The sequence below is a fragment of the Sphaeramia orbicularis genome, chromosome 22 (genome assembly GCF_902148855.1).
Source record: "Sphaeramia orbicularis chromosome 22, fSphaOr1.1, whole genome shotgun sequence".
Classification (NCBI taxonomy): domain Eukaryota; kingdom Metazoa; phylum Chordata; class Actinopteri; order Kurtiformes; family Apogonidae; genus Sphaeramia; species Sphaeramia orbicularis.
In genome coordinates this window covers 19,697,289-19,723,697 of record NC_043978.1, presented here as the reverse complement: position 1 = coordinate 19,723,697, position 26,409 = coordinate 19,697,289, and the positions used below count along the sequence as shown (strand labels likewise).

Here is a 26,409-nt window from a genome sequence, read left to right as displayed (position 1 = left end):
CCTTTCAGTTGTCAGCAATTATCACTATAAAAGTCAAATCAGTATTTAAGTTTAAAGGCTGATTTTTCTTATTTATTAATGGTCAAAATGTGACAAATATTTAAGAAATCTAAAGGAAAAACATGATCAAACACTACCAAATAAATGAAAAAATACAAACCGACACTGAGTAAAATGAAGTACAAACTAAAAATTAAGCATTTTGTAAGAGTTTTAGATAACAATGTGAGCAAAAATGAACCCTAAAGATGAAATAACATCGTTTATTACAAGGATATTTACAATAAATATGAAAAACATATAAAGTGATGACATCATCCTCATCATTTTGTAGCCCTGAAAGCAATATGTTCCAAAACTTTAAAATTAGTCATAATGTAGATTCCTAAAAAATGTCCATATTTACAAGGTATGGTCCTCAAATATGTGTTTTATCAGACAAAAAGTCCAAAACCACAATATGTAATAATATGTTATATGTTTAATCTGCATATTTGGTGAGTTGTAAGAGTAAACCATATAAATTTAGAGCCTATTTAAAAGACAATTTAATTCTTGAAAACTGACTAACTATAATCTGTTAATCTGTCCTATGTGAAAAAAAGAATTTATTTAATATCTCATCATATTTGAATTTATTTAATGCTGGAATGATGGAATAATCATGACTAATACAGGTGCTGTCTATCATCTTTCTGCTGTTTGTGATAAAACCTCAGTTTTCTGCTGCACATATTAGTGTCATCACAGAGAATGTCCTCCAGTGACGCTAAAACTGATGCTAATGTCTGCTAGATGGAAAAACAAAGTGTTACATGTTTCTTGTCTCCAAGATGAATTGATATTGAGCTAATTTAACAGGAGACTAATAAAAATGAAAACATTATTAGATGCTTGGGTTTGATGTTGGCGGAGCAAAATGACAGGTAGATTCAGAAGGGGAGATCCCAGATCCCAATCAATCTGTCTTGAAGATGAGCCAAAGCTAACAAAGCTAATCCTGCATTGTCTTTACACTTAGGTTACATCTTTGATTAACCCTTCATCCTCCCAGCGAGGAAACAAAACAAATCCAAACAGGGCTGAGATGAGAAGAGAGGAGCGTGTAGAGACAGGGTTTATACCAAATAAATCAGTGAGAACGCATGAGGCAACTCCTCGGTCTCACAGTCAGATCGAATGCTTCAGATTGCACGTAAACATGAAGGTCACTTTAGGAATAATGTCATCTGGAGACGTTTTTGTGGTCTGAATAGATGTTAAAGGGGTCATATGTAGTATTCATTCATTCATTCATTCATTCATTTTCTGAACCCACTTTATCCTCACTAAGGTCACAGGGGTTGCTGGAACCTATCCCAGCTACTCATGGGTGAAGGCGGGGTTCATCCTGGACATGTCACCAGTTCATCACAGGGCTGACATATGCCGCATTTCCACTACATGGTACTGGCTCAACTCGACTCTGCCTTTTGGCGTTTCCATTACGAAAAAGGACCTGGACTCTAGTACCCAGTACTAGTTTTTTGGTATCACCTCCGTTGAGGTTCCAAGACTGGGGACCGGATACTAAAATGTGACTTGTAAACACTTCAGACCACTGATTGGTCAGAGAGTTGTCTCTGTGACCCGCCGTTGTACAAAAAACAGATGTGGAAGTTGACAGTAAACATAGTGGTAGGTAAAAGTAGGTTAATCCACATGATGACAGCCCGCAAAACTACACCATGGTCGGTCGAGCAGATTCAGTCTTTGGTGGCCAATGTTAAAATTCAGCATGAGCTTGATAAGACAACACGCAACGAGTGAGTTTATCAGCAACTGTCTGAGCAGACGACGCGGAAGTAACGCACCGCATTGCTATGACGTCCAGGTACTGTAAAGTCAGTGGTAACCTGTAATGGAAACAGTCTCCAGGAATTAGACCTGGTACCCGAGTCAAGTCGAGCCAAGTCGAGTCGAGCCGGTTCCATGTAGTGGAAACGCGGCAATATAGAGACAAACAATCACTCTCACATTCACACCTATGGGCAATTTAGATTAACTGATTAACCTATCAGTGCATGTCTTTGGATGGTGGAGGAAGCCGGAGTACCCGCAGAGAATCCACACAGATATGGGGAGAACATGCAAACTCCACACAGAAAGGTCCCACCCACATATTTAGTATTCTAGTTTCAAATAATAACTACAACTGCAAGCCAAGCCTCCCCACGCCACTCGGCCCCCAGGCCCCACGGAGCCCATGGAAGTCGGCCCCGAAGGATGACGGGCTCAGAGTGAGCTCAGGGAGGCTCAGCCCCCATTCATAACGGTTTGCAGCCACCATATTCCCCGTAATGGGACAAATGCCCCAGTGGTGTAAAAGGCTTAATTGTGTTGTGACTTGGATTTGTTCTAATGAATTACACTAATCATTATTAAACTTTACGGCTGGCCTCAGGAGTCTCTGTCATGTAAGCAGAGTAACTTATATGTACGTATTAGACATATTTGAGTAGATATTTATAAGCACTTTAACATTATGTATAACAAAATTTGGGGAGATAAAATTTTTTGGGTGAAAAATGTCAAATTACTGCTCAGGAACATGTGGACTTGAAACAGACATACATTTTTGAAGCTTTACACAAACATTCAAAACATGTGGTTCTCGACAGAAACTGATCTCAAGTTGGATAAAACCTTTTACAAAAAAAATGTCTGGGGTTGCCAGAAATTTGAGATGTTAAAATGGGGTCACAAGGAAAAAAAGGTTGGGAACTACTGTGGTAACACGTGGACAGGTTGCCATAGTAACATGTGGGCGACTCTTTACCATTGTATGCATCACCCAGAAATGTTGACTTATTTTTTAAAACAAGCCAGATATAAACACAATGTTTTATTTAATTTATTTAATACTAACATGTGGACAGGGCCTTTTAAGCAACTCACAAATGTTCAAACTCATAAATATCAATAATATTCACAAAATAATGAAAATCTAATACTTGAAACTTAACAGTCATCTATATAATCAACAGATAAAATACATTTTCAAATTTTTTAGATAATTTTTGTGTCAAATTCGAGCTATATTTTTTTGTCTGAGGCATGGCTATGGCATAAAAAGTACAGTTGTAACCTGTTTTCCATAAGTGGTATTTTAAAAAGGATAACAGTTCCATAAAAACAGATCTTTAGCTAAAAAATGAGCCCACTTGATGAATGATGTGTGCAAATGTACTTTTTCATGTTGATGTTCACTTTTGCTTGATCGGACCCATTGGCATCTTTGGCAGAACTTCACAGCTCTTTATTCTAAACACTTTAATGTTAATTTTTTTTTCATATTTGACAGTGTAAATACAACATATAACCCCTTTAAGGTACATACCCAACGTATAGTAGCATGTTGGCTCTTCATTAATCATTACGATACTTATGTTATTATTGGCCTTTGCTAAAGGAAGTGTGTTTTAATTCCACATTGTAGAAGGTGAGTCTTACCGTTGCTGTGTGTGCCGTTGTCCCTGTCCCACGCCTCCACTATCACCGTGTACGCTCTCTGAAACACAGAGGGGGGGGCAGAGGTTATCAGGGAGCAGAGTGCATGGTAATACAGTGCAACACAAACACAAACCCATACCCACACTAACTCCAGCAGAAACTGTCATATCAGCACTTAAAGACACAAACGGCATGATGTGGAGTTTATACAGAAACTTAGATACGAGCTGCCATCGCTCATCTACCTTCAAAGACACATACACGCATGGACACATTCACAAACACGCTGCGAATAAAAGGTGAATAACGGTGGGAAAATAACGCCTGTTCCCACACTGCTGTCACTGATTAGCCGTCGTCTGCCCGAGGCTGGTTAACAAGTGCAGCTGCCGTTCAGTCGAAGATCAAAACATTCACCTAGAAACCAACAACATGCGCATTTTCACCCCTATGATAAAAAAAACCTGTACACACTAAAAATGAGCTGTTGGATTTGTGCAACTGGTAGAGTCTCCATTAACTTCTCTGGATGTTGAACCAATGGAGGGCATGTGTTTGAGGTCAGAACCCTGAAATCCAGTAGGTTTTGATGGTTTTGTCAAGGTTACTTTATGTGATATTATACAGGTTTCCTTCAGGTGTATTTTTTGCTAGGGATGTCCCAATCCGATTGGTATCGGCTGCTGATCTGGCGTTTTTTAGAAGATCGGATTTAGTCACGAGATCGGGTCAATCCAGGGACAGTGGGGGGGGCCACAAACGTCCTGCCCCCTCAAATTTTAGTTTCGGAAGGTAGGGTAAAGCTGCACAACAGCGGGAATCTTAGAGGAACTAGTAAAGCGTCTATAAGTTTCACTTTTACTGTGCGTCTACTCATTATGAGGTCCGGTTGGGATGCGCGAGTCTGGTGTTTTTTCAACCAACTGGGCTTTTGTGGAATTATTTGACCCAACCCACCCCACAAATAAACGCATTCTTTTGACGTGCCCCGATTCAACCTGCGAGGGACCCACTTCACATCACTAACATAGGGCAACGAATGCATCATCATATAATACCTGGACAGACATGTTCATAGACGCGCTACAATAGTGGCAAATATAAGGTTCTAATTTTTCCCACAGTATGAATTTGGAAAGTGCAAAAATTATACCAAAGTTATTAGAGTCAAAGGTGTCACACTTGTTTTAGTTCAGGTTCCACATTCAGCCCAATTGTGATCTCAAGTAAAATAATAGCATAATAACCTCTAAATAATGATTCCAAATTTAAATCAAAATTTCATTGTAAAAAAGTTCATATCGGATCGGTATTGGATCGCTATTATTGGATCAACATCACTATTTTTTGCATGGATTTGGTTGAACATGTGGGTTTGCAGCAGCAGCAGTGAAGACATCAGCGGATTTTAATCTGAAATAAAGACCGCCTCAGCTAATGTCAGACAATCACTGTTCTTGAAGGTTCCATGTGGACCCGTATTCTATTCCATATTCCATCTTCACTGGTTTCTGAGAAAACAAATGATGGGTGAAAAAAAAAAAAATCAAGGCTAGTGATTTTTCAAGGTGTCTATGAAGTTGCTTTACAATTTAACAAAATCATTACAAAGGAAATGAATAGACAAATCTGTGGAAATTATTACAAAATGAAAAGTAGATATTGAAGTTTTTTGCCTCATTTAATCCACCTCTATATGGACACCATTAGTTGTACGAAGCACATCCATATGGTACTGGATTTCTTGCCATGTTGGCTGTAGCATAGCCTCATCAGTGGTGTCAATGGCATCAGTGAGCTTTTCCTTCAGGTGGTTGATGTCCGGTGTCTTTGTTCGATACATGATATCCTTAACATAACCCCATGAAGACAAATCCAGGGCAGTGATATCTGCTGAATGAGGTGTCCAGGGAATTGGGCCAACCCTTCCAATCCACCGGTCTGGAAATGTTTGATTTAGGAACCCACCAACATGCAGTCCCCAATGTGGTAGTGCGCCATCTACCTGGGAAATGGTGGTTGGTTCAAGGTCATCTAGTTGTAGTGACACATATTCAATCTAAAGGTCAAGGTCAACATTTAAAGTAAATGAAGAAACACGGACCAATGCAATGTGATTCCAAACTTTGGTAACCGCTGAGTACGTAGAACAAATCTGATGAACATATCTCATCAATTGCTTTTGGAATGAATATTTAAAATTGTAAAGAGCCTTTGTGGACACTATTTACATCAGTTTACATCCTTACTCTGGACCTTATGTAGCTTCAAACATACACACAATGCATTCTGCGAAATCACATTCAATACAAAGAGGATTTTGGACCCGTTGAACCCATTGAACCAAGTGCCAACACAGGCGTTGCTTCAACACCTGAGCTGCCAACTGAAATATTTACCCCATAGTGTTACGAAATCACAGCTACAGGCAACAAAACTACCACGAAATTCAACCGCTAGTTAACATTAGACCTACTGAGGTAGCCCACTGTTAGTCAGTGACCTTCCAGGTGGTTGAAACGCCTAAAGCTACACCGACTAAAATCTGGCTGTATTTCACTGGAAATGATGCCAACAACCAGATGTACAACAAATGTTTACAAATATGAGGATGCGACAATTTATCTTGCTGTTACTATTAGTAGTGCAACTGTTGAGTGTAAAGTTACTGTAGCTGGGTTAGGTGAACTGTAATAGACATGTTGAATATTTTTTTATACTTCAAACCATTAAAGTTTACATGAAATTTATTATTGTTAAATTTCAAGCTCAAGTTATGACTCGAGAAAAGCTGATATTTGTCGACTGGGATGTTTTGTGGGAGGGTTTGTCGTATTTTGTGTTAATTTACGCATTTTCACCATTTAAAAATACACCATGCTATTTACAGGAAAATCCACAATACAATGACAATAACACAACAATTATCGCAATATAACTTTTTTATAACTGCAATAATTTTCTTTAGAGAAAGAGCTGCAGTGTTATTTTGTATCACCATAATTATCATGGTTCTTATTTGACTTTGTTATCTTTACATTGTCAAATAAAACAGAATTTAGTTCACATTTTTGATGTTTTACTCATTTTAACATTGAACGTTACCTTTTCAATTGATCTGAATGTTCTACTTCCATATTTATATAATATTATGACCATAAAATAGATTTAAAACAGTAAATAATCATTTGGTCTCCAAGTTTCACTAAGTACCAAAAATCAACAAAAATGAACAAGGATTTGAAACCAATGCCAACATTTTTACTGTGGTAACATTGTCAGCCATAACATCCAGTTTTACTTCACAAACACTTGAATTCAAGCTTTTCACTCCATCTGGTTTTTCTATCCTGAATTTAAAAGTGTGGGTTTTGCTTTCACTAGATGTTGCTGAATAATAAAAGCTACTTTACTCTGAGTTTACATTCACCTCATGGAAACAGTGAGTCAACTACCAAACCACAGTGTCTGAAGGGAGAAATGAAAACACAATCTGTATCGATATATGCAAAAGGGGTAAAGGAGCTGAAAACCCAGTAATGTTTAAATGTCATTCATATTCAGATACTTTAGGGCAGGGGTGTCAAACATGTGGTCTGCGGGCCAAAGGATTCAATCCAGCTCAAAGGATGAATTTGCAAAGTTCAAACAAATCACAGAAGACAATGACAGTCAAAAGCATGTTGTATTTATCATGAAGTTAAATACTAAATATCTCAGTTGTAGGTATCTGTTACTGAATGTATTGTGCCTTTTTAGATCCACTGTGATCTGTAAGCTCTAATGTACATGTCGAAATGATACGCTGTTGCATAATATTCTTAAAATTGCACTTATTTTTCTTGTTGTTCATGTTCAGGTTATTTATATAATTTGTTTCCTATTGTAATTTAACTTTTTTTGTTTAAAATGAAGAGAAAAATTTGGAGTTGTCATTTTTTATAGATTATTATGTTATTATTGTACTGGCCCGACCCATTTGAGGTCAAATTGGACTGTATTTATGCTAAATGAATTTGACCTCCCCTGGTTTAGGTCGTTTCTAAACAGAACCGATGGATTCCGATGCTTTTTGTACATTATCGTACACCTCTCAGCGCTGTCGTACGGTGTTGTGTGTGTGAAATCCCAGCATGCCTGCACACTATGCCCTACTTTCCAGCGCAGACCCACTCCGCCGTCCCACAGCAACAAACTCCAACTCTGGATTGTTTCAGGTGCATGGCTATTTTTTTCCTTTTTTTTCCCGGGCATCAGCAAACAAACGGAGATGGAGCTCGCTGTCTGTCAACTGCATGGGGTCGGACGAGCAGCTGTGAGTTCCCATGACCCGGGTCTGACTCAGGGCGACTTAAGATTACAGGGGAGCCAGCAAAGTGACGCTGGGAGAGATTAGAGGCACGGCGAAGTCGCACACATGAACAAAAAGGTGGAAAGGAGCTTTAAAGGTAATTTTATGGTTCTCAGACACTATTTTGGGGGGAGTGGGATTGTCTGAAATGTGGAAAAAAAAAAAGCTGCAGGAGAGACAAAACCATGAGTCACACGAGGCCAAGTTGTTACAAGTACTTGGAAGTTGCTTTAGGGTGCGTTCACATGCAGGTTTGGAGACGTTTATTGAAATTAGGCAGCGTTTTCCTCTTGAAATTTGCATTTTTGTGGTGAGAAAAGCACATTTGCAAACACAAAGTGACTTCCCTGAGACTGACACCCAAAAATATAACATTATTGAGTTTAACCCATAAAGACCCAGTGCTTTTTTTGTGTTCCCAAATTACCGGTAAATTTTCTCTCTAGTTAACCTTTATTAAGTGATTTATTACTATTTATCATACTATTATCCTCTCCATTTTGTTTTTTTTTCAGTGAAAATCAGGTATTTTCCTGTATTTATTGATACTGATCGTGTACTTTAATCATCATGCTGAGATTACATTTGAGGGTTATTATACCAAAAACTAAGAAAACTTGAGAAAAAGTGACTTTTCAGTGAAATATATCATTAACTGAACATAATCCAAGTGTCTCCATCCACTGTCATTGATCCAACTCCAGGGGTTTTACTGGTGAATCAATGTTGTAGAAGATGACGGTGTTCCCACATTCACTACAGAACCTCTGAACGTCCACTATTTGCTTTTGTACTACTTCAAGCGATTTTGCAGTTTCTTGCTTCTATAACTGTCTTTATTTTAACCCATAAAGACCCAGTGCTACTTTTGTGATAGTCCCCAAATGATTTTTTCTTCTATATTTAACCTTTCTGAAGTGATTTATCATCATTAATTGTAATATTATCTTCTGTGTTTTGCTTTTTTTGTTTGAAAAACTGTATTTTCCTCTATTTAATTCACTGATCATGTAGATGTTCATGAAAGCTCAGATTAAAATTGAGGGTTATTAAATCAAAAACAGAGAAAACTGAAGAAAAAGTTACTTTTAAAGCAAAATCTATCACTAACTGAACATAAATCATCTCCATCCACTGTCATTGATTAACCCTTTCATGCATGAATTGTAAGAACCTTAGTCAAGATTTTTTTCTTCAGTGTTTTTATTCCTCCTTAGGCATGAAAAAAACCAATGTGATCAAGTTTTTTTTCTATGGAGTTACAAAAATATCCATGCATTTAATTTTGAAATAAAGAAACATGTGTTTAAAACCCAATATCAGAAAGCGATATGAAAACAATGAAATAAAAACATTTTTAATGCTGCTAATCTGATGTCTTCTCACATTTTAACATATTCTAATGCTAGTAATTACTCACTTCATGGAGATAATATGCAAAAAAAAAAAACCTTGTCTAACAAATAACAATTGATTTACACTTAAACATGTTACTGCAGATCAGGTTTATCAAGAACAGAAAAGTTACAGTAATGGTATGAATGTCAGTGTGTGGGATGGTGTGTAAGTGTTCACTTTGTTGGCTGATATGGAACTAAAACATCAAAACCCATGAATATACAAGAGAACAGCTGGAGAATAACTGTCCACTGTAGTGACCACTATGCATGAAAGGGTTAAACTCCATGGGTTTTACTGGTGAATCAATGTTGTAGAAGATGACAGTGTTTCCACGGTAACTACGGAGCCTCTGAACGTCCACATGGGTCATGTCTGATGACCATGAAAAGATGACAAACTGCATTTTCTAATAATTATTTACATGCATTGACATGATTAGTAGCTCTAAAGGTATAAACATTTTAGATCAGTAGATGCTTTTGGTCACTGGCATATATTTGGGTCATTATGGGTTAATGGTGCTAATAATTTTAGATGTCACACATTGTTTCATCTTTCAAATGTAAACAAGAAGGGGAAAAAAGCAAAAAATACTTCTCAAGTCAAAGGAGAAAATAGAATTAGAATATAGGACTATTCGCCTCTGTTAAACATATTAATACAAGCATTTGCATTATACCAAGACCTGTAATGATTCCTTGAACAATGACGTGTCTTATATCAGCAGTTACTTGGAAAAACTTTGGACAGGTAGAAATATGCTTCACTTGACACTGAATGTGAAATGTGAGTTGCATAATTTAACTAAGTTTATTAATACGGAAAGGAACTGAAATAAATGTGGGAACTGAGTGTAACATTACGAAACTGAATTCATTTGTTGTGAAACTTTCAGTGAGAAAGAATAAATCCTTGTAACTGTAACCAGGAAAGCTGATGACACCACGATTCATGACAAGACTCGCAAATTAAGAAATCTGCGGTACTTTCACATTTTTGCAGCATTTACGAAACACAACCAAATAACAGCAACATGGTGCAAATATACAGAATAGAACAGAAGTGGAAAAGTAGGGAGGCACTGATATACCGATATCAACTGATTTGTACTGATATTGGCCAGTATTGACCAAATTCAGCATTATATTAAAGGTTTTTTCCTAAATTTCTATATTTTTGTGATGTGACAGAGGACTGAAAGACTTTCAAATAGGGACTATCTTTGTGAACAGGTGAGAAATAACAATACATTTAAAAAAGAAGAAAGAAATAGAAGGAAACATTGGTATTGGCAACAGCTATCAGCCAAAATATCATGTTAAATATCAAGAACTTTGCAGCGCATCCCTCGCTAAATTGTCAGTATTTTATCATTCATCAATCATTCATTTCTGAAGCAAAAGGAGCAGGATTTTACATGTCGCAGCTTCTCATATTTGAAGTTTTTCCCTTTTTTTCTTTCATTTTGTGGAAGAAATAATGAATCAGTTAATCATCAAATCAGCTGAAGGATTCACTGGCAATCTACACAATGTGGAAATGAAAATATGAAGACTCTTAATCTCTAATACGGTGATATTACAGCTGTAAACAGGGGAATCAGGTGGATGAAAACCACCAGAATTTGAGAGTAAACACCTTTCTTCTGCAGCTCTCTCCTCTCAGTCCATATCAGAAATCTAAGTCTAAATAGAGCTGACCTGAACCCCCCCTTCCCATCCGAAAACACATTTAATTAGACAAAAACCTGCATTATGGGGTAGATTATATCCAACCAGAAAACAGTAGAGTATATCCAACAGCCTCATGTCCTGTCAGAACTCTTCAATGACCATATGTTGAAAGGTAGTTCTGGATTTTTTTTGCCCAATTATGTAACAAAACTATCAATTACTGCAGTTTTAGATGAGATGAAATAAGATTAGATTAGGTTCAGAGGTAGACCGATATATGGACTGGCCGATATATCAGGCCGATATATTGATTTTTTTCAATATCAGCCATTAGCCTTAATTGTTTTTTTGAAAGACAATATTTGATCAGTAGTAAAAAGGTTCTAAGATATTTGATCAGGCACCTGTGTGGGCAGCACTTGAAGTTCAATAACTGTTAAAAGAATACTATGTGTTTATGTATTAATAATTTCATTTATATTGCTGCATAAAAATCTTAATTATCTGAGTGTTTCAATTGTATTTTACGGTCAATATGCTTTAAAAAAAAAAAAATCGGCCTTAAATATCGGCCTCCAAAAATGTAGATATTGGCCATCGGCTGACCAAATTTTAAAAAAAAATCTGTATCGGCCTTAGAAAAACCCATATCAATTGACCTCTTATTAGATAAGACAGAACTTTATTGAGAGACCCTCAGGAAATGAAGGTTCCAAAAGCAGCACAACACTAAATATACACACAAGAAAAACTACAAGAAAAAAGCCTTACAATAACTATAAAAACAGTAGTGAAAAACTCCAGCTGCACATTGGAAAGTACTAATACAAGTGGCAAAGTAGTAAATAATAACAACAATAAGTAGCTTATTATATTACGTTATAATATTATTTAAACACAGGAGCACTATTTGAGAGACTTCACTTAGGGCTGCACAAATAATCGTTAAAAGATTGCGATCTCGATTCACACATGTACGCGATCTCATTTTTACCCAGGGACGATTCTCAAGCATTGCACTGCTGGTGAGGTTTATCCATGCCGCCACACCAAACATTTCATACAAAAAAAGATCATTACCGTTGCATCAGACTTATTATACAAATGTATAATCTATAATAGTCCAGGACAAACGTTCTGCCCCCTTAAATGAAAGTTTGTGAAGCTTCAGGAGGTAGGGAAAAGATAAATGAGCATAAACTTTCACTTTCATTTCTGTGTGTGTGTGTGTGTGTGTGTGTGTGGGGGGGGGGGGCACGGACTGCACTGCCCTGTACCCCCATAAGTATTATAAGTAGGACGGAAAGCGGTGCATGCCCCGTTACCGACCGAAACGCACACGGGTGAACTGCATGCATGTGGCCGAGCCCCACCACCACCAACCAAAATGCGTGCCCCCCCCATTAAACACCGCCACACCAACAGATCAGTACCACAGGAAACACTGCATAAGTGACCGGGCTACTTGCAGAGTGATGCGGAAGACACAAATCGGAGGTAAAATAACCCATTTTCTTTGACAGCGGGCCAATAAACATTTTGTGAAAAAAATCGTGCCGGAGAATCGTGATCTTAATTCTAAGCAAAAAAATCATGATTCCCATTTTTACCAGAATCGTGCAGCCCTACTTCACATTAAAGGTAGGGTAGGAGATATTAGAAATACGGTTCGAGCTAGCTACATTTTGAAAATACTCAATTCAAAAGCTCAAACCCCTTTCTTCAGACATCCCCCCGAAGCCACGCCTCCAGAGTACTGGCATGCGCAATGCTTGCTCTCGAGGGTTCACGAGCGCTGCACAGCAACAATTCGTCCGACTCCGACTCCAGCTCCGGCCCCGATCCATGCATGCCTCATTCAGTCTCCTTCAACACCTCCGCTCTTACAGAACAGCCCTAGTTCATGCCTATCTGACTAAAGTTACATTTACTACTGATTTATGTTAGTGACAAAACAGTTTGTTGGTGAACTTTCCATCCAAATATAGCTAATCTAGCCAAGCTTCGGCTTCGTTTCCTGTACAAGTGCTCCAAGCCTCTGAGAACGCACGATTCATGCACAAAGAGGGGTACGTGTAGAGGGGGGAGGGACAAATGGCAGTTGAGTTTGATAGACATATCACCGTTCAATCATTTGGGCGCTTCAAATGATTGGATGTTGTTTTTTCAGTCCTGTCCGTTCCACAGGTGAGCAATTTTTTTTTTATTTTTGTGTTAGAGCATTTAATTAATTGGTTGTAATCGGGGTGTGAAGGGGGTTTTAAGCAATATAGTAAAAAATGCTCCAGGAAAACATCTCGCACCCCATCTTTAAATGTACTTTCTCTGCTTATATCCTTAAAACCAAAAGCTACTGACAGTAAATTACATCAAATATGCATTTTCACTGTATTGCCGTTGACTTGTTTCTTCTATATCCTCTTCCCCTCTGTCTTAATAAACTCTTCTTCTATAGGAAGCAGATTAATTTCATTCAGGTTTCATGAGCCTCGATGTGTGTGGACCAGACAAACCACAGACTTCTGTACCGGCAGCAGCTTTTTAACAATCTCATTTTTGGCGTCGCTGTCCCTGTGAGAGTGTGAGCATGTGTTACAGCATCATCCAGGGAACTGAGCAGCTACATCACCAAAATATGATGAAACACACACACAGAGCTGACAGCTTCCCTCTGCAGCATCAGCACTTCCATTCAGTGGCTTAAAGGACAGATTATCAGCGATATTTTTGGAGGAAAGTCAGTGCATCCACACTCACAACACTGTGGTAACCTGAGACTGCAGTGACGGTATAATGAAGGATACATCCAGCTAAGTCGAATCTGGAGTTCCATGGACAGTACTTCTTCACCCTGGTTAAAGAGTGTAATTTAACTGTTTACATGGACAACATATAAAGGTCTGCAGGTTTATTCACCTTCAAAATCTAGATGCAGTAGAGTCAAAACCGGGTATTTGAAATCTCTCTGACGGGACATTGTAGAGACAATTTGACAGATTAGTGTTGCTAAATAACCCACATTTTTACTTTTGAATTCATTTTTGCTTTAGTTGGACCATAAGGGATTATCCAAAACAAGAGCTACTTCATACTGAAATAAATGTTGGAATGGCAATCAATTAAAGTTCGCTCTCTGATGGGACATTACTGTGTTTTGACCCAGTAAGACTACAAAACTCAAACCACAACTGAACAATAACCCACTCACAAGAGCCCACTCTGGTGCAACAGAATAACAGTACAACATAACTATGCAATCTATGACAAAATAAGGTTTATCTAATTACTGTTATATAATGTACGAATCTTTTTACATTTCAGTCATTTCGCCTCCTCTTTCATGTTGGCTTATTTCAGTGTTTTTCAGCCTTGGGGTCGGGGTCACATGGGGTCACCTGAAATTTCTAGTAATTGATAAAAAAAAACAAAACAAAAAAAACAAAAAAAAACTTACTAATAAAAAATAGATGCTGAGTTGACAGTTAAGACAGTCCCAATCCATAAAAGACATGACAAACTGTGAAGCTGAAACTGAAGCACTGTGGTACTGTTTATCTGTCAAATGTTCATTGTGGTCGGTTTCAGATGCTGCAGCTCTTTCATAATTCATAGTTTGCGTTCTTGTTTGTTCAGTATTAATTGTCAGCCTTGTAAATCCAAGCTGGACTGACTGTACATATCCTGAGCAAGGAAAATAAAATTCTCACTTTGTGCAGTAATCTACACCTGGCTTTTCTGCCTCCGTCCATAATAATATACATTATACAGACTAAATGTCGTCTAAAATTAACCGTTATTTGCAAAATAGTATAGCAAACTAATACATGATCAAACACAAATTAATTTTAGAAAAAAAAAAAAAAGTCTCCGTTTTGAATGTCTGGGGTCACCAGAAATTTGTGACGTAGATAGATAGATAGACAGACAGACAGACAGACAGACAGATAAATCCTGCTGTCTGAACATAACCATTCTGTGCCTTTTTGACAGCTAGATTTAACACAGGATGTTGGCTTTTATGGTTAACACATGCATCTCAAACACATCTGAGTGGAAAAGCTGTGGAACTGAACACAAACTGAAGTCACACATAAAGATTTCAGCTTTTCCACTGTGGATAGAAAGGAAAAGCAGAGGGTTTTCTCCATCAGCCTGAGCCAGCTAGCCTGAGTACAGCGCTCCCTCAGCAGAGCTTTGCGTGGCTGGCGGCTGTTCCTGCTGCGCTGAAGCAGTAATTTATTCATTGAACAGGTGAAGGCGGTGACGAGTCGGCCGGTTTCTCCTCAGCTAATGAAAACTCAAATCCCTCTGACTCCTGTAAATTGGTTAGGAGGTGTCGAGTGTCTCCCAACACACGCCCCCCCCCCCCCCCCCACACACACACATATGAACGCACACACTGGGTGAACTCGTAAGGTCATGTCACTTCTACCCTTCAAGGACACACACACTTGGTCTGAAGCCCAGGGACGGCCCCATCTGTCTGGAAGCTGCCGAGCTGACATTTAGAACTGATTACAAAGGCAAAGATGGATTATGATAATATCCACTTATTCTCACTCATTATGGATTTACGGCTGCTCATTAATCACCGCTCCGCTTTGTGCTCATCAGATTTTCTTGAAATCAGCTCTTTTTTTTAAGCCTAACACGCGGCTGAGTCCATGTGTGTTACTTAAAACTTCACAAGACATGAAATATAACACAGGCCGTGGCGTAAAGCATGTTTCCATCCCGCTGTTTAGGTGTTGATTTTCACTTTGCTGCTAAAAAAAATGCACTGGAAATGCTGAGAATCTTGACGTGTTGCCAAAAAGTACAGTATATGCAACTAAGCACATAAATTCAAAATCTCACATGAGAAATGTCACTTGGGGACAGCGGATAAAAACATATAGAAATGTAATATTAGATATGGAACAGCGACCAAACGTTAGCATGTGTTAAGAGCTGCAGAAATGTCCAACAAAGGATTTGACGAACTCTGATAGAATTTGAAGTAACATTATAAGAGAAGCAGCGGCTCAGAAGGAAAAAGTTAGAGCCAGTATCATGTTTTTGGACAGAATGGAGGAAACTCAGGATCGATGACCAACGGATATTTCATCTAGTCACTTGACATGTTACTGTGTGATATAATAAATACGTCCACATAATAGATATGTGGTTGACAAAGTCCATAAATTTGCATTTTCTTTTGGAGATTTTCTGAAAATGCTGATAAAAGAAAAAAAAGTTCAGTCATTATAAAACTAAAAACTACATGTTTATTTGCATTAAAGCATACACTAATCTATTCTACTCTACTCTATATTATTGTATTGCATTGTATTCTATATTATTCTATTGTAATCTATTCTATTCTACTCTACTCTACTCTATATTATTGTATTGTATTATATTTTATTCTATTCTAATCTATTCCACTCTACTCTACTCTATTCTATTCTATCTGCTCTATTCTATTCTACTCTATTCTATTCTGCTCTACTCTATTCTACGCTGTTGTGTTGTACTCTACTCTACCCTACTCCATTCTATTCTATTCTATTCTATTCTATTCTATTCTATTCTATTCTATTCTATTCTATTCTATTCTATTCTATTTTACTCCCTTCTATCTGCTCTATTTTATTCTACTCTATTCTGTTCTGCTCTACTCTATTCAATGCTATTGTGTTGTACTCTTCTATTCTATTCTATTCTATTCTATTCTATTCTATTCTATTCTATTCTATTCTGTTCTACTCTATTCTATGCTATTGTGTTCTATTCTATTCTGATTTATTCTATTGTACTCTATTCTATTCTGCTCTACTCTCTTCTATGCTATTCTATTCTATTCTATTCTATTCTATTCTATTCTATTCTATTCTATTCTATTTTACTCCCTTCTATCTGCTCTATTTTATTCTACTCTATTCTGTTCTGCTCTACTCTATTCAATGCTATTGTGTTGTACTCTTCTATTCTATTCTATTCTATTCTATTCTGTTCTCCTCTATTCTATGCTATTGTGTTCTATTCTATTCTGTTTTATTCTATTGTACTCTATTCTGCTCTCTTCTCTTCTCTTCTCTTCTCTTCTCTTCTCTTCTCTTCTCTTCTCTTCTCTTCTCTTCTCTTCTATTCTATTCTATTCTATCAACCAGTGAAAGTCACTGAGTCTAAACTGAACTGACCAACCTGATGAGAACACATTTTTACTCTCTGTTATCAGTATATGACTGTCACCCTCACAGTTTTACATTTAAATGTGCTGTAAAATCAGGAGGAATATCCCTTTAATTGAAACTTCACAGCAGCAGGGTTAAAAAAATCCAGAGACCCAATTAACAACTTTTCTGGAGTTGTGATCAGAGAAATAAAAAAACAAAAAAAAACAAAAGCCGTGGCAACACCTGTCACGTCACACCTGTTAGTCTATTGATATGAATAAAACATGTGGCTCCCGGCAGAGAGGAGCTGTGATGGTTAATTTAGCACGTTATTAACAGAACAAGCCCCCCTGCATCAGCAGCAGCACCTCCAGCTCTCTCTAAGGAGGCCTCCTGCAGCAGCGCTCCCCGAGGAGGCCTCGTTCAGACACCAAATCTAATCAAAGCTAATCTAATCAGGTCTTTATAGCGAGCAGCAGAAAGGAGAAATGACCCAGTTCACTTTTCCCACACCACACGCGTGAAAAGCTATTTCTGTCGCTGCAGGTTACACCGAGCCAAAGGAATTCTGTGAATTAGTCCTTTATAGTCAATCGATGTTATGTACGCTCTGCAAAAAAACGTCAGAAATCCATTAGTTAGTGCTTTGATCCAATGGCATCCATGAAAACACTTTTCTAAATGCAGCCAGTGCAGAAATGTTTTCTCCAGACAGTTCACTTTATACTATTGCTAAAAGAATCAGAATCACGTTCATTGCCATGGAAGTAAACAGGGGTCACATTACTAGAAATTTGCAGCAGTGGTTTGGTGCGTATGTAGAACATGGAGTAGGTAAGACGCATGCAGTAAAAAATAAAATAAAATAAAATAAAATGAACAAGCAAGATAGAGTTTCAAATTGTACAATATACAGTGTGGACAAAACTATAAAATAAAATTAAATTAAATTAAATTAAATTAAATAAACAAGTAAGATACAGTTTCAAAATATACAATATGCAATGTGGATAAAACTATCAAATAAAATAAAATAAACAAGGAAGACAGGGTTATAAAGGACTATCTAACTGTTAAATATATATAATATGTAATGCTACTACTGAACCATTCAACTAATCTTTTGCTCCATTTTGAGGACTACACAGCCCTCCACCTTAGCCCTTCCCCTCTGTCTAACTGAGAATCGAGACCCCCCCCCTACCCCCTTCATGTGTACACACAAACCGGAGGGGTAGGGGTGAGGGGCGAATTGGGATTGGGGCTATATGTTTTACTACTGTGTTAGTTTACCTCTCGCATTGACAGTATACACAAATCCAGCTATGAAAGGTTCGCTCACTACTTTTCTGCAGCAACATTAGTCCAAAAAGTGGTTTTTTTTGTGTGTGTGTGATTTGGCAAGTGATGTATGTGCACTGAGCAGGTAGAGGTATACAATATGCACTCCTGTTAATTCATGTCAAATTGTTAAAATGCAGCATTTTTATTTGGAGTTTTCAGAGTTCATGAGGGTCAGTGAATGCCTCTCCCCTTCCTGTCTGAAAATGAGTCAGAAACAATACAAACTACCAGCAGATTCACACAAAACCAGCAGAGTTTACTTACGAAAAGTACAAAAAAAACCCAAACATGCAAATTATGCACGTTTCCATAAAATGCTGGGAGCGGTATAGGGAGTGATAAAACTAGGTTGTGTTGCAGGCTGTTGGTGTTTTCCATCTGAAATAGCTGTGATGTGTCTATTCACAGATGAGACAGAGGATTTATTCAGTGTCCTTGTCAGTCCACAAGATCAGAACCAGACAAGTTTTCACACTTCATAAGAATATCTGGGAAAAAGGTGCTTCTGCTCCATGCTGCATCAACAAGGCTCATAAAGTGACTGGGGGGAAAAAAAAAAAAAAAAAAAAAATCTTTGCGCAATTTCAGACAAAACACTGCACAGAGATCTGCAGAAGTGTCTTGTGCACTGTCCTAGTATTGTTCCACATCTTCCATCACTTATTCACAGGCTGTTACATCTAAAAACAGAGTAAAAATATGAAGCTTATCATCATTATTGAGCAATTTTAACCCTATATTGACTATACTGTAAGTGACTATTTCAACAAAAACAGTTTGTGTGTTTTTTCTTTCTCACTCACTGCTACTACTTAAAGCAGCGCGATGCTAGTGTTCCAGTCATGACAGGTCAGAATTTAACGGAGTTCCAGTCTAGTTTTGGATGACATATACAGTATGCAGACTGTATTATAAATATAATACGTTAATAGGGTGAAAAGTGCTATATGTCACTGCCTAATAACTGCTATAACAGATAGTATCAGGTCACTGTGCTGCTACGAATCACACACCGTACCCCTGTTCTGTTAGTTACATTCAGCCCCTTATGTTGGATTCATTTAACCTCTGGGTATCAGTAAAACCGTATCTTATCTAAATATGATCATTCCCACTTTTTAATCTCTATTTGACTTGGATGATGTTTAGAGCGCAGAGTTTTCCTCCATGATTTCTATTTGTTCTTTATCCAATGAAGTGCCAAAGACTTCAAACAAATCACAGTGTTCTCAGTAAGTCAGAGCACGAATGGTGATAAAATCTGAGTACAACAGTCAGTCTTTTATTACCTCCTCATTAAATCGTCTGTAATCAGATGCTGCCACTGGGAATCTGGTTGTACTTACTCAACGTACACTCCCACAATCGCACTGCAAACTGGAGTATCGCTACCTCCAGTCGGCAGCTGGGATGTCGTCTTATTGTTTTTAACTACTTTAACTCGTATCACAACCACAATCACGTATCTCTTATCTCTAAGGGAAAGGTGAGGCTCCTATTATGAATGTACTGTATCTATGGAGATGCATTCATGGTAACATGGATTCATATTTAATAGTCTGATCAAGGAGAGCCTGAAATATCTAAATATATGAGAAAAAGACAAACGATAAGATAAGATAAGATAAGATAAGATAAGATAAGATAAGATATTCCTTTATTGATCCCACAATGGGGAAATTCACAGTGTTGTCAGCAGCATAAAACATACACATACACGCAAAACAGTCATATAAATTTAAATAAAAAAGTGTTTAAAGCGAGAGTGCAAATACGGTTTGATATGAATGTAGTGCAAATGGTTATAAATATAAAAAATAAATATATAAATATGGATTTGAATATATACAACATAAAAAAAAAAAAAAAAGTAATATGTGTATTCTAAGAAATTAATTCTGTTTTGGTGGAAAACTTGAGCGTTTAAGTACAAAACCTCCTTTTTTTGCCCAAAAAAACCTAAAACTATAAAAAATTCATGGACTGTTTTCAAAATGTGAGCTTTCTGATGGGTTCTCTACAGTTATATTTGCACATTTTTAGATGAAAACCCAAGGCTGCAAATCCAAAGCTATAAGAAAAACCTACAGATAGAGTATAAACTCTGGAAAGAACAGAAAAGTCAAGATCGAGCCACTGAAATGAGATTGATTTGTACTTGTGAGGCTCTTTAGTTAGTAGAGCCCGACCGACATGGGATTTCTGGGGCCGATGTCGATATCGATATTGGGGGCTAAAAAAAAAGTCGATATCTGATATATTGGCCGATAACCGATATTGGCCGATAATCGATATATTAGACGATATATGACATAAGAAGATTCATCTACAGGGGAGGTCCATCCTCGTAGGAGTGCGGGGGATAGCGGTCCGTGATTTAAGGGGGAGTAGCGTGATTGTCGGAGTGGAAGTGAAAGTGAAATTGACACGTTTTACTATTTAGTCCTCTAACTCTCCGGGCTGCACAGACACACAGGAGCAGCGAGCCACAGAATCTCCACGCAGGAAAAAAGCTCATACATCGTTACAGATCATTTAATTCCAAAGCAGGCCAGAGCACTAAAATAATAACATGTAAATAATGTCAACTCGACACTTTTCTCTATGTTTTAGGGTGAAAAAAGATAAATTCCATCATGAAAATGTTTACATACAAACTATTCTTTAAAAAAACATGACTCAGCTCAGCTCATTTACACATTACATTACAACTTGTACATCAGAGTTGATCTACAAAGGCACAAAACATTTAGTAATGGGCATACTATTGTTAAAATTTCAGGTTGTATATGATTATTCAGTTTTAGGGATGCAAATTATCAATTTATCCATTAATCATTAGTTGGTTGACATTGACAGTGGCGAATTTCTCTTTAAGAATACAAGCTAAATATTGTTTATATACTTCATGAAAAAAGCACGTCATATTCTTTAATGACTGATTTATTGTACCATTGGATACAGTACAGGCAATGACATTTACGGAGTAGAACTAAAGAAATTCTCCAGAGAAATTAGGTAAAATAAATGGATCTGAAGAGGGGCAGTTTAGAATACAGGTGTCAAATCAGGCCCACCAAAGGGTCCAGTCCGGCCCTTGGGATGAATTTGTGAAATGCAAAAATTACACTAAGATATTAACAATCCTTTTAGTTCAGGTTCCACATTCAGACCAATTCAATCTCAGGTGGGTCATAATAACCTATAAACACTCACAACTCCAAATTTTTCTCTTTGTAAATGTAAATGTTTTCATGTATTTACATTAAAACAAAGTATAAATTGCAAAAAATATCTGAATAACCTGAACAAATTCAACCTGAAATGTCTTAAGAGAAGTAAGTGTAATTTTAATAATATTCCACCTGTTACTAAATGTCTTGTGTATTTGTTGATCCACCGTGATCTGTCAGTTATAATGTACATGTGTAAATGATAAACTAAGGCATTATTTTGTTAAAATTACACATTTTTTTCAGTTTGTTCATATTATTCACATTGTTTGAGAGGATAGTTTGTAGATGCAAACATCTTCATAATATTTAATTTTACATTTTTCACTCAGTTTGGAGTTGACATTATTTATATATTATTATATTGGTTCGGCCCACTTCAGATCAAATTTAGCTGAATGTGGCCCCTGAACTAAAATGAGTTTGACACCCCTGCTCTAAATAATCATGCAACAGTAAATTATGAAAAAATCTGTAAAAATGTGTAACGGTAAACAATCTAAACCCAATCGGTATAAATTTACTTGCACTTTGTGATAAATTACTGCTGCTGTTGATTATGCTGAGTGTATAAGTATGTGGTGCAAAGAGTTAGAGTCAAAGAGTTAAAAAAAAAAGTATTTTGTTTATAGAGCTGCATTTTTAACATCTCTAGAAACTTTCATCTTTTTGAAAGTCTTTTTTGTACTGGATGTGAATTTCCAAGGTTGACATATGGGATTGATAACACTGGTCTACACATAAAATGCTTCCAGAATAAAAGTAGTGAAATTTTACCACACGTGAGTCACTAGTCACTTTTCTATTGAGCCTCAAATTGTGCAAATAAAACTTGTGCATAAAAATATACCTAATAGAAAAACGTCAGTTTCGACTAAAATCTCGTCATCTCGGCATTATATTGTTAAAATTACACATTTTTTAAAGTTTGTTCATATTATTCACATTGTTTGAAAGGATAGTTTGTAGATGCAAACATCTTCAAAATATTAAATTTTACTTTTTTCACTCAGTTTGAAGTTGACATTATTTATATATAATTATATTGGTTCGGCCCACTTCAGATCAAATTTAGCTGAATGTGGCCCCTGAACTAAAATGAGTTTGACACCCCTGCTTTAGAAGAAATGGGCATTTTTGACTTTGCGTCACTGACATGATGGAGCGAGATTTCAAATCCAAATCCAGTTTTTTCAAATCTGACCCAGGCCATTTTCATATGTGGTCCTAAATCCGATTCATGTCCGATATTTTGCAATGCGACTTCAGTTTGAAATGCGAGAAACGTCACAAGTCTGCGTCCCAGAACAAGAAGCGGCGAGAAAAACATATTTACTTCCGTAAACACAGTGCGTGTCTGCGTGGTCACGTATTACGTCCGGACCTCTTTTGCTCATGCGGGTCACTTCAGGGTCGCATTCAGTTCATACTCAAAACTGACAGAAGTCGCATTTAATGTGTAATATGAACGAGCGCACAAAAAAAATTGGATTTCACCAAAAATCCGAATTGTGCATTAAGACCCACTGTCTGAACAAAGCCTAAGATCATATTCACCATCATCGACCATGAAGTCAGCGTCCTCATAATTCAAAGCTCTGCGTCAAGTGAGAAACCAACAGTGAAGCAAAGCGTGATGTTGAGAGCAGCACAAGAGAGGCCTTATGTAAACGCTCTCAAATCCACTCCTGACATTTCGCCCAACACAGCTGCCCTCCTCTATCTCTGTTTCCTTCTGTTTACATCTCTCCCTTTAAGCTCTCTGTTTCCCCCCTCCCTCCACTCGTCTTGATAACTCAATATCTGGGCACAAAAGCCGAGGTATAAAGTCATTGTTCCCGCTGAAAGGTGCGGTGACAAAGAGGTTAAGGCAGCCCTCGTTTCCACAGCGCCGCCGGGAAAGTGATATTTACGCCGTGGGAAAACCCCGACCGGCTCCTTCATCATTGATCCACCTGAGCACAGATGTGACGAATAAACGGCCCACCTGTGCTCCGACACAAAACCACAAAAAAACTCTGAATGTGACGCTGAAAGGAGAGGAAAGACTCCGTTTCATTGTGACACTGCAGCGACACTCTGACACTCGAAGTGGCGTCAGAGCAGTTATGGTGAAGTGAAGCTGAGGTAGACTTCTTTTTACCGAGACAGGAAAGAGAAACGGGCGGAAAGTAGAGGGTGGCAGCGAACTGAAACATTTACAAAGTGTGAGAAAAAGGAAAAACAATCCAAAGTGGACTGACATTTGAAGAACTCACCTCACATTGCACTCACTCTCCTGTTCTCCTGAGCTTACACCCACATCATCTACCTTTCTTCTGCAGAAATTCAACCTCAACAACACCCCGTCAACCTGAGCTTTTCAGCAAACAAGCCTCAGAAAACCTAGAATCAGCGACGGATTAACCCATAAAGACCCAACGCTACTTTTATGTCAGTTCCCAAATGACATTTTCTCTATATTTAACCTTTCTTACGTGGTTTATCACCATTTATTTACAATATTATCCTCTGTATTCTGTATTTTATCAGTAGAAATCTGGTATTTTCCTGTATTTAAAGTGGAACTAGGCAACACTTTCACCTTAATTAAACAGTTTCAAAGTAATTGTGATGGTTAAATGTCTTGTTAGATGGAGAATGGAAGCTGAGGCTGAATATGCCACTTGCAACTTGTGACCTGTCCACAATGACACGCCGGTTGTGGGTACATTTACAGGGACCGACGGTCTGAGGCTCCGTCTGCAGCTGTTAGCACCGAGCTGCTAACATTAGCCTCAGAGCTTATGAGCAGCTCCAGTTGTGCGACTTCCTTCATGAAGTGAAAACAAATGTCCGAAACTTCAATGTCTGGCTAAAGTTTCCCACTCTGTTCCGCTCCACTAGCGTATTCGGTCACAATTTTTTGCCTTCTCGTCGTCGGCTTCATTGAAAACAAATGCACATAGTCAATGGGGGAGGGTTAACGGTGGGTTTTACGACAGTGAAAATGTACTCCAAAACCTAAGGGGGCGCTCCACAGAGAAAAATGCTGCAAAGACAACGAAGAAGAACCAAAAGAGCAAAGAAGAACCAAAACAGTAAAATGTTGCCTAGTTCCACTTTAACTGACTGATCATGTACTTTAATCATCATGATGAGATTATATTTAAGGCTATTATATCAAAAACAGAAAAAACTGAAGAAAAATGGTACTTTTTCAGTCAAATATATCATTAACTGAACATAAATCAAGTGTTTTTTCTCTCTGTTTCGTTCCCAAGTGATTTATCACCATTTATTACAATATTATACTCTGTATTTTGCTTTTTTTCAGTGTAAATCATGTATTTTCTTGTATTTAATTTACTGATCATGCAGATGTTCATCAAAGCTCAGGCTAAAGTTGAGGGATATTATATCAAAAACAGAGAAAACTAAAGAAAAAGGTACTTTTTCAGTCAAATATATCAATAACTGAACATAAAAACAAGAGTGTCCATCCACTGTCATTGATCCAACTCCATGGGTTTACAGGTGAATCAATGTTGTAGAAGATGATGGTGTTTCCATGGTAACCACAGAGCCTCTGAACATCCAAATGGGTTATATCTGATGACCATGAAAAGATGACAAACTGCATTTTACACCAATTATTTACACGTATTGATTGGATTAGTGGATCAACAGGTATTAAACAGTTTAGATCAGTAGATGGTTTTGGTCACCAGTGGACGTTTGGGTCTTTGTGGGATAATCTGTCAACTACAGCTTTATGAGTCTTCACTTATGTAGCGCGTCTGAGTTTGATGCGTCTGTGATTTTCTGACTGAAGATACAATATTCTAACTAATGTTCAGGTGGGACAATGTCACAGGTTTGGGGTCTTGAAGGTAGACCAGGTCTGAATGGAGTTCAATTGGAGAAGTAGCTCAGTTCACTGAATGATCAATTTGTGAAAACTGTTGGTTCCATAATAATCAGACGACCTTTGTGATGATCTTTAACATCTTATCCATAGACTAGTAAATTATGACACCACCTGATAAAATCTATCATGAACTAAATTATCGTTTTCTGATACAAGAGACAAACTGAGGTCCATTTCCTTTGGTTCTACCATCTGTCATGTAGCGAAACCATGGGTCAAACAAACACAGATGGATTTGTATTCTTCTTTTTTCCTCCTTAAGGTAAAAATAACCAAAGTTATCCATCCATCCATCCATCCATCGGTAAACTGGCAAAATAGGAATTTTACGTCTTCGGTGTAAGTATATTTGATGCTTTCCTTCTATTGTTTGTGTTACTCTGCACATGATCTGTAAATGTGACTGGGAAGGGCTGAAAACCTGCCACTGGATCCAGACCCGTATCAGGTTTTTCACTTTTCCAGTTTATTGCTGATGAACATCATTGGAAATAGTCATTAAACCTCAATGATTTGTCATTATAACCTTCCAATCTATGGATTACTTTGAGCTGAAATTAATTTTAGCATCACTTATTATTATTAGTGGTGTGTGTTGGCAAGAATTTGGCGATATGATACAAATCACAATACTAGGATCATGATACGATATGTCGCAATATATCACAATACTGTTAACAAGGCGATATTTTTTGTTTTGTTTCTTTTTTCAAAAGATGATTTCCACAAAAAACTTATAGTGCAGCATTTGGATAAATAAAGTTTTAACATGCAGCTTTACTAGAACAAAAATCACACAAATAAATAAATAAATCATGTTTTGCAGACATTATAGTTTAAGATCCTG

The 26,409-nt window shown here is 37.5% G+C and overlaps 1 protein-coding gene across 2 annotated transcripts in view; it reads right to left on the bottom strand.

Moving 5' to 3' along the window:
- The window catches only part of LOC115413189 (protein jagged-2-like), a 124,129-nt gene that overhangs the window by 80,753 nt on the left and 16,967 nt on the right, over window positions 1-26,409 (bottom strand). For both annotated transcript variants that reach the window (XM_030125941.1, XM_030125942.1), the window contains exon 3: window positions 3,493-3,550. In XM_030125941.1, coding sequence (XP_029981801.1) covers window positions 3,493-3,550 — 58 coding nt within the window. The remainder of the gene's footprint in view (window positions 1-3,492; window positions 3,551-26,409) is intronic.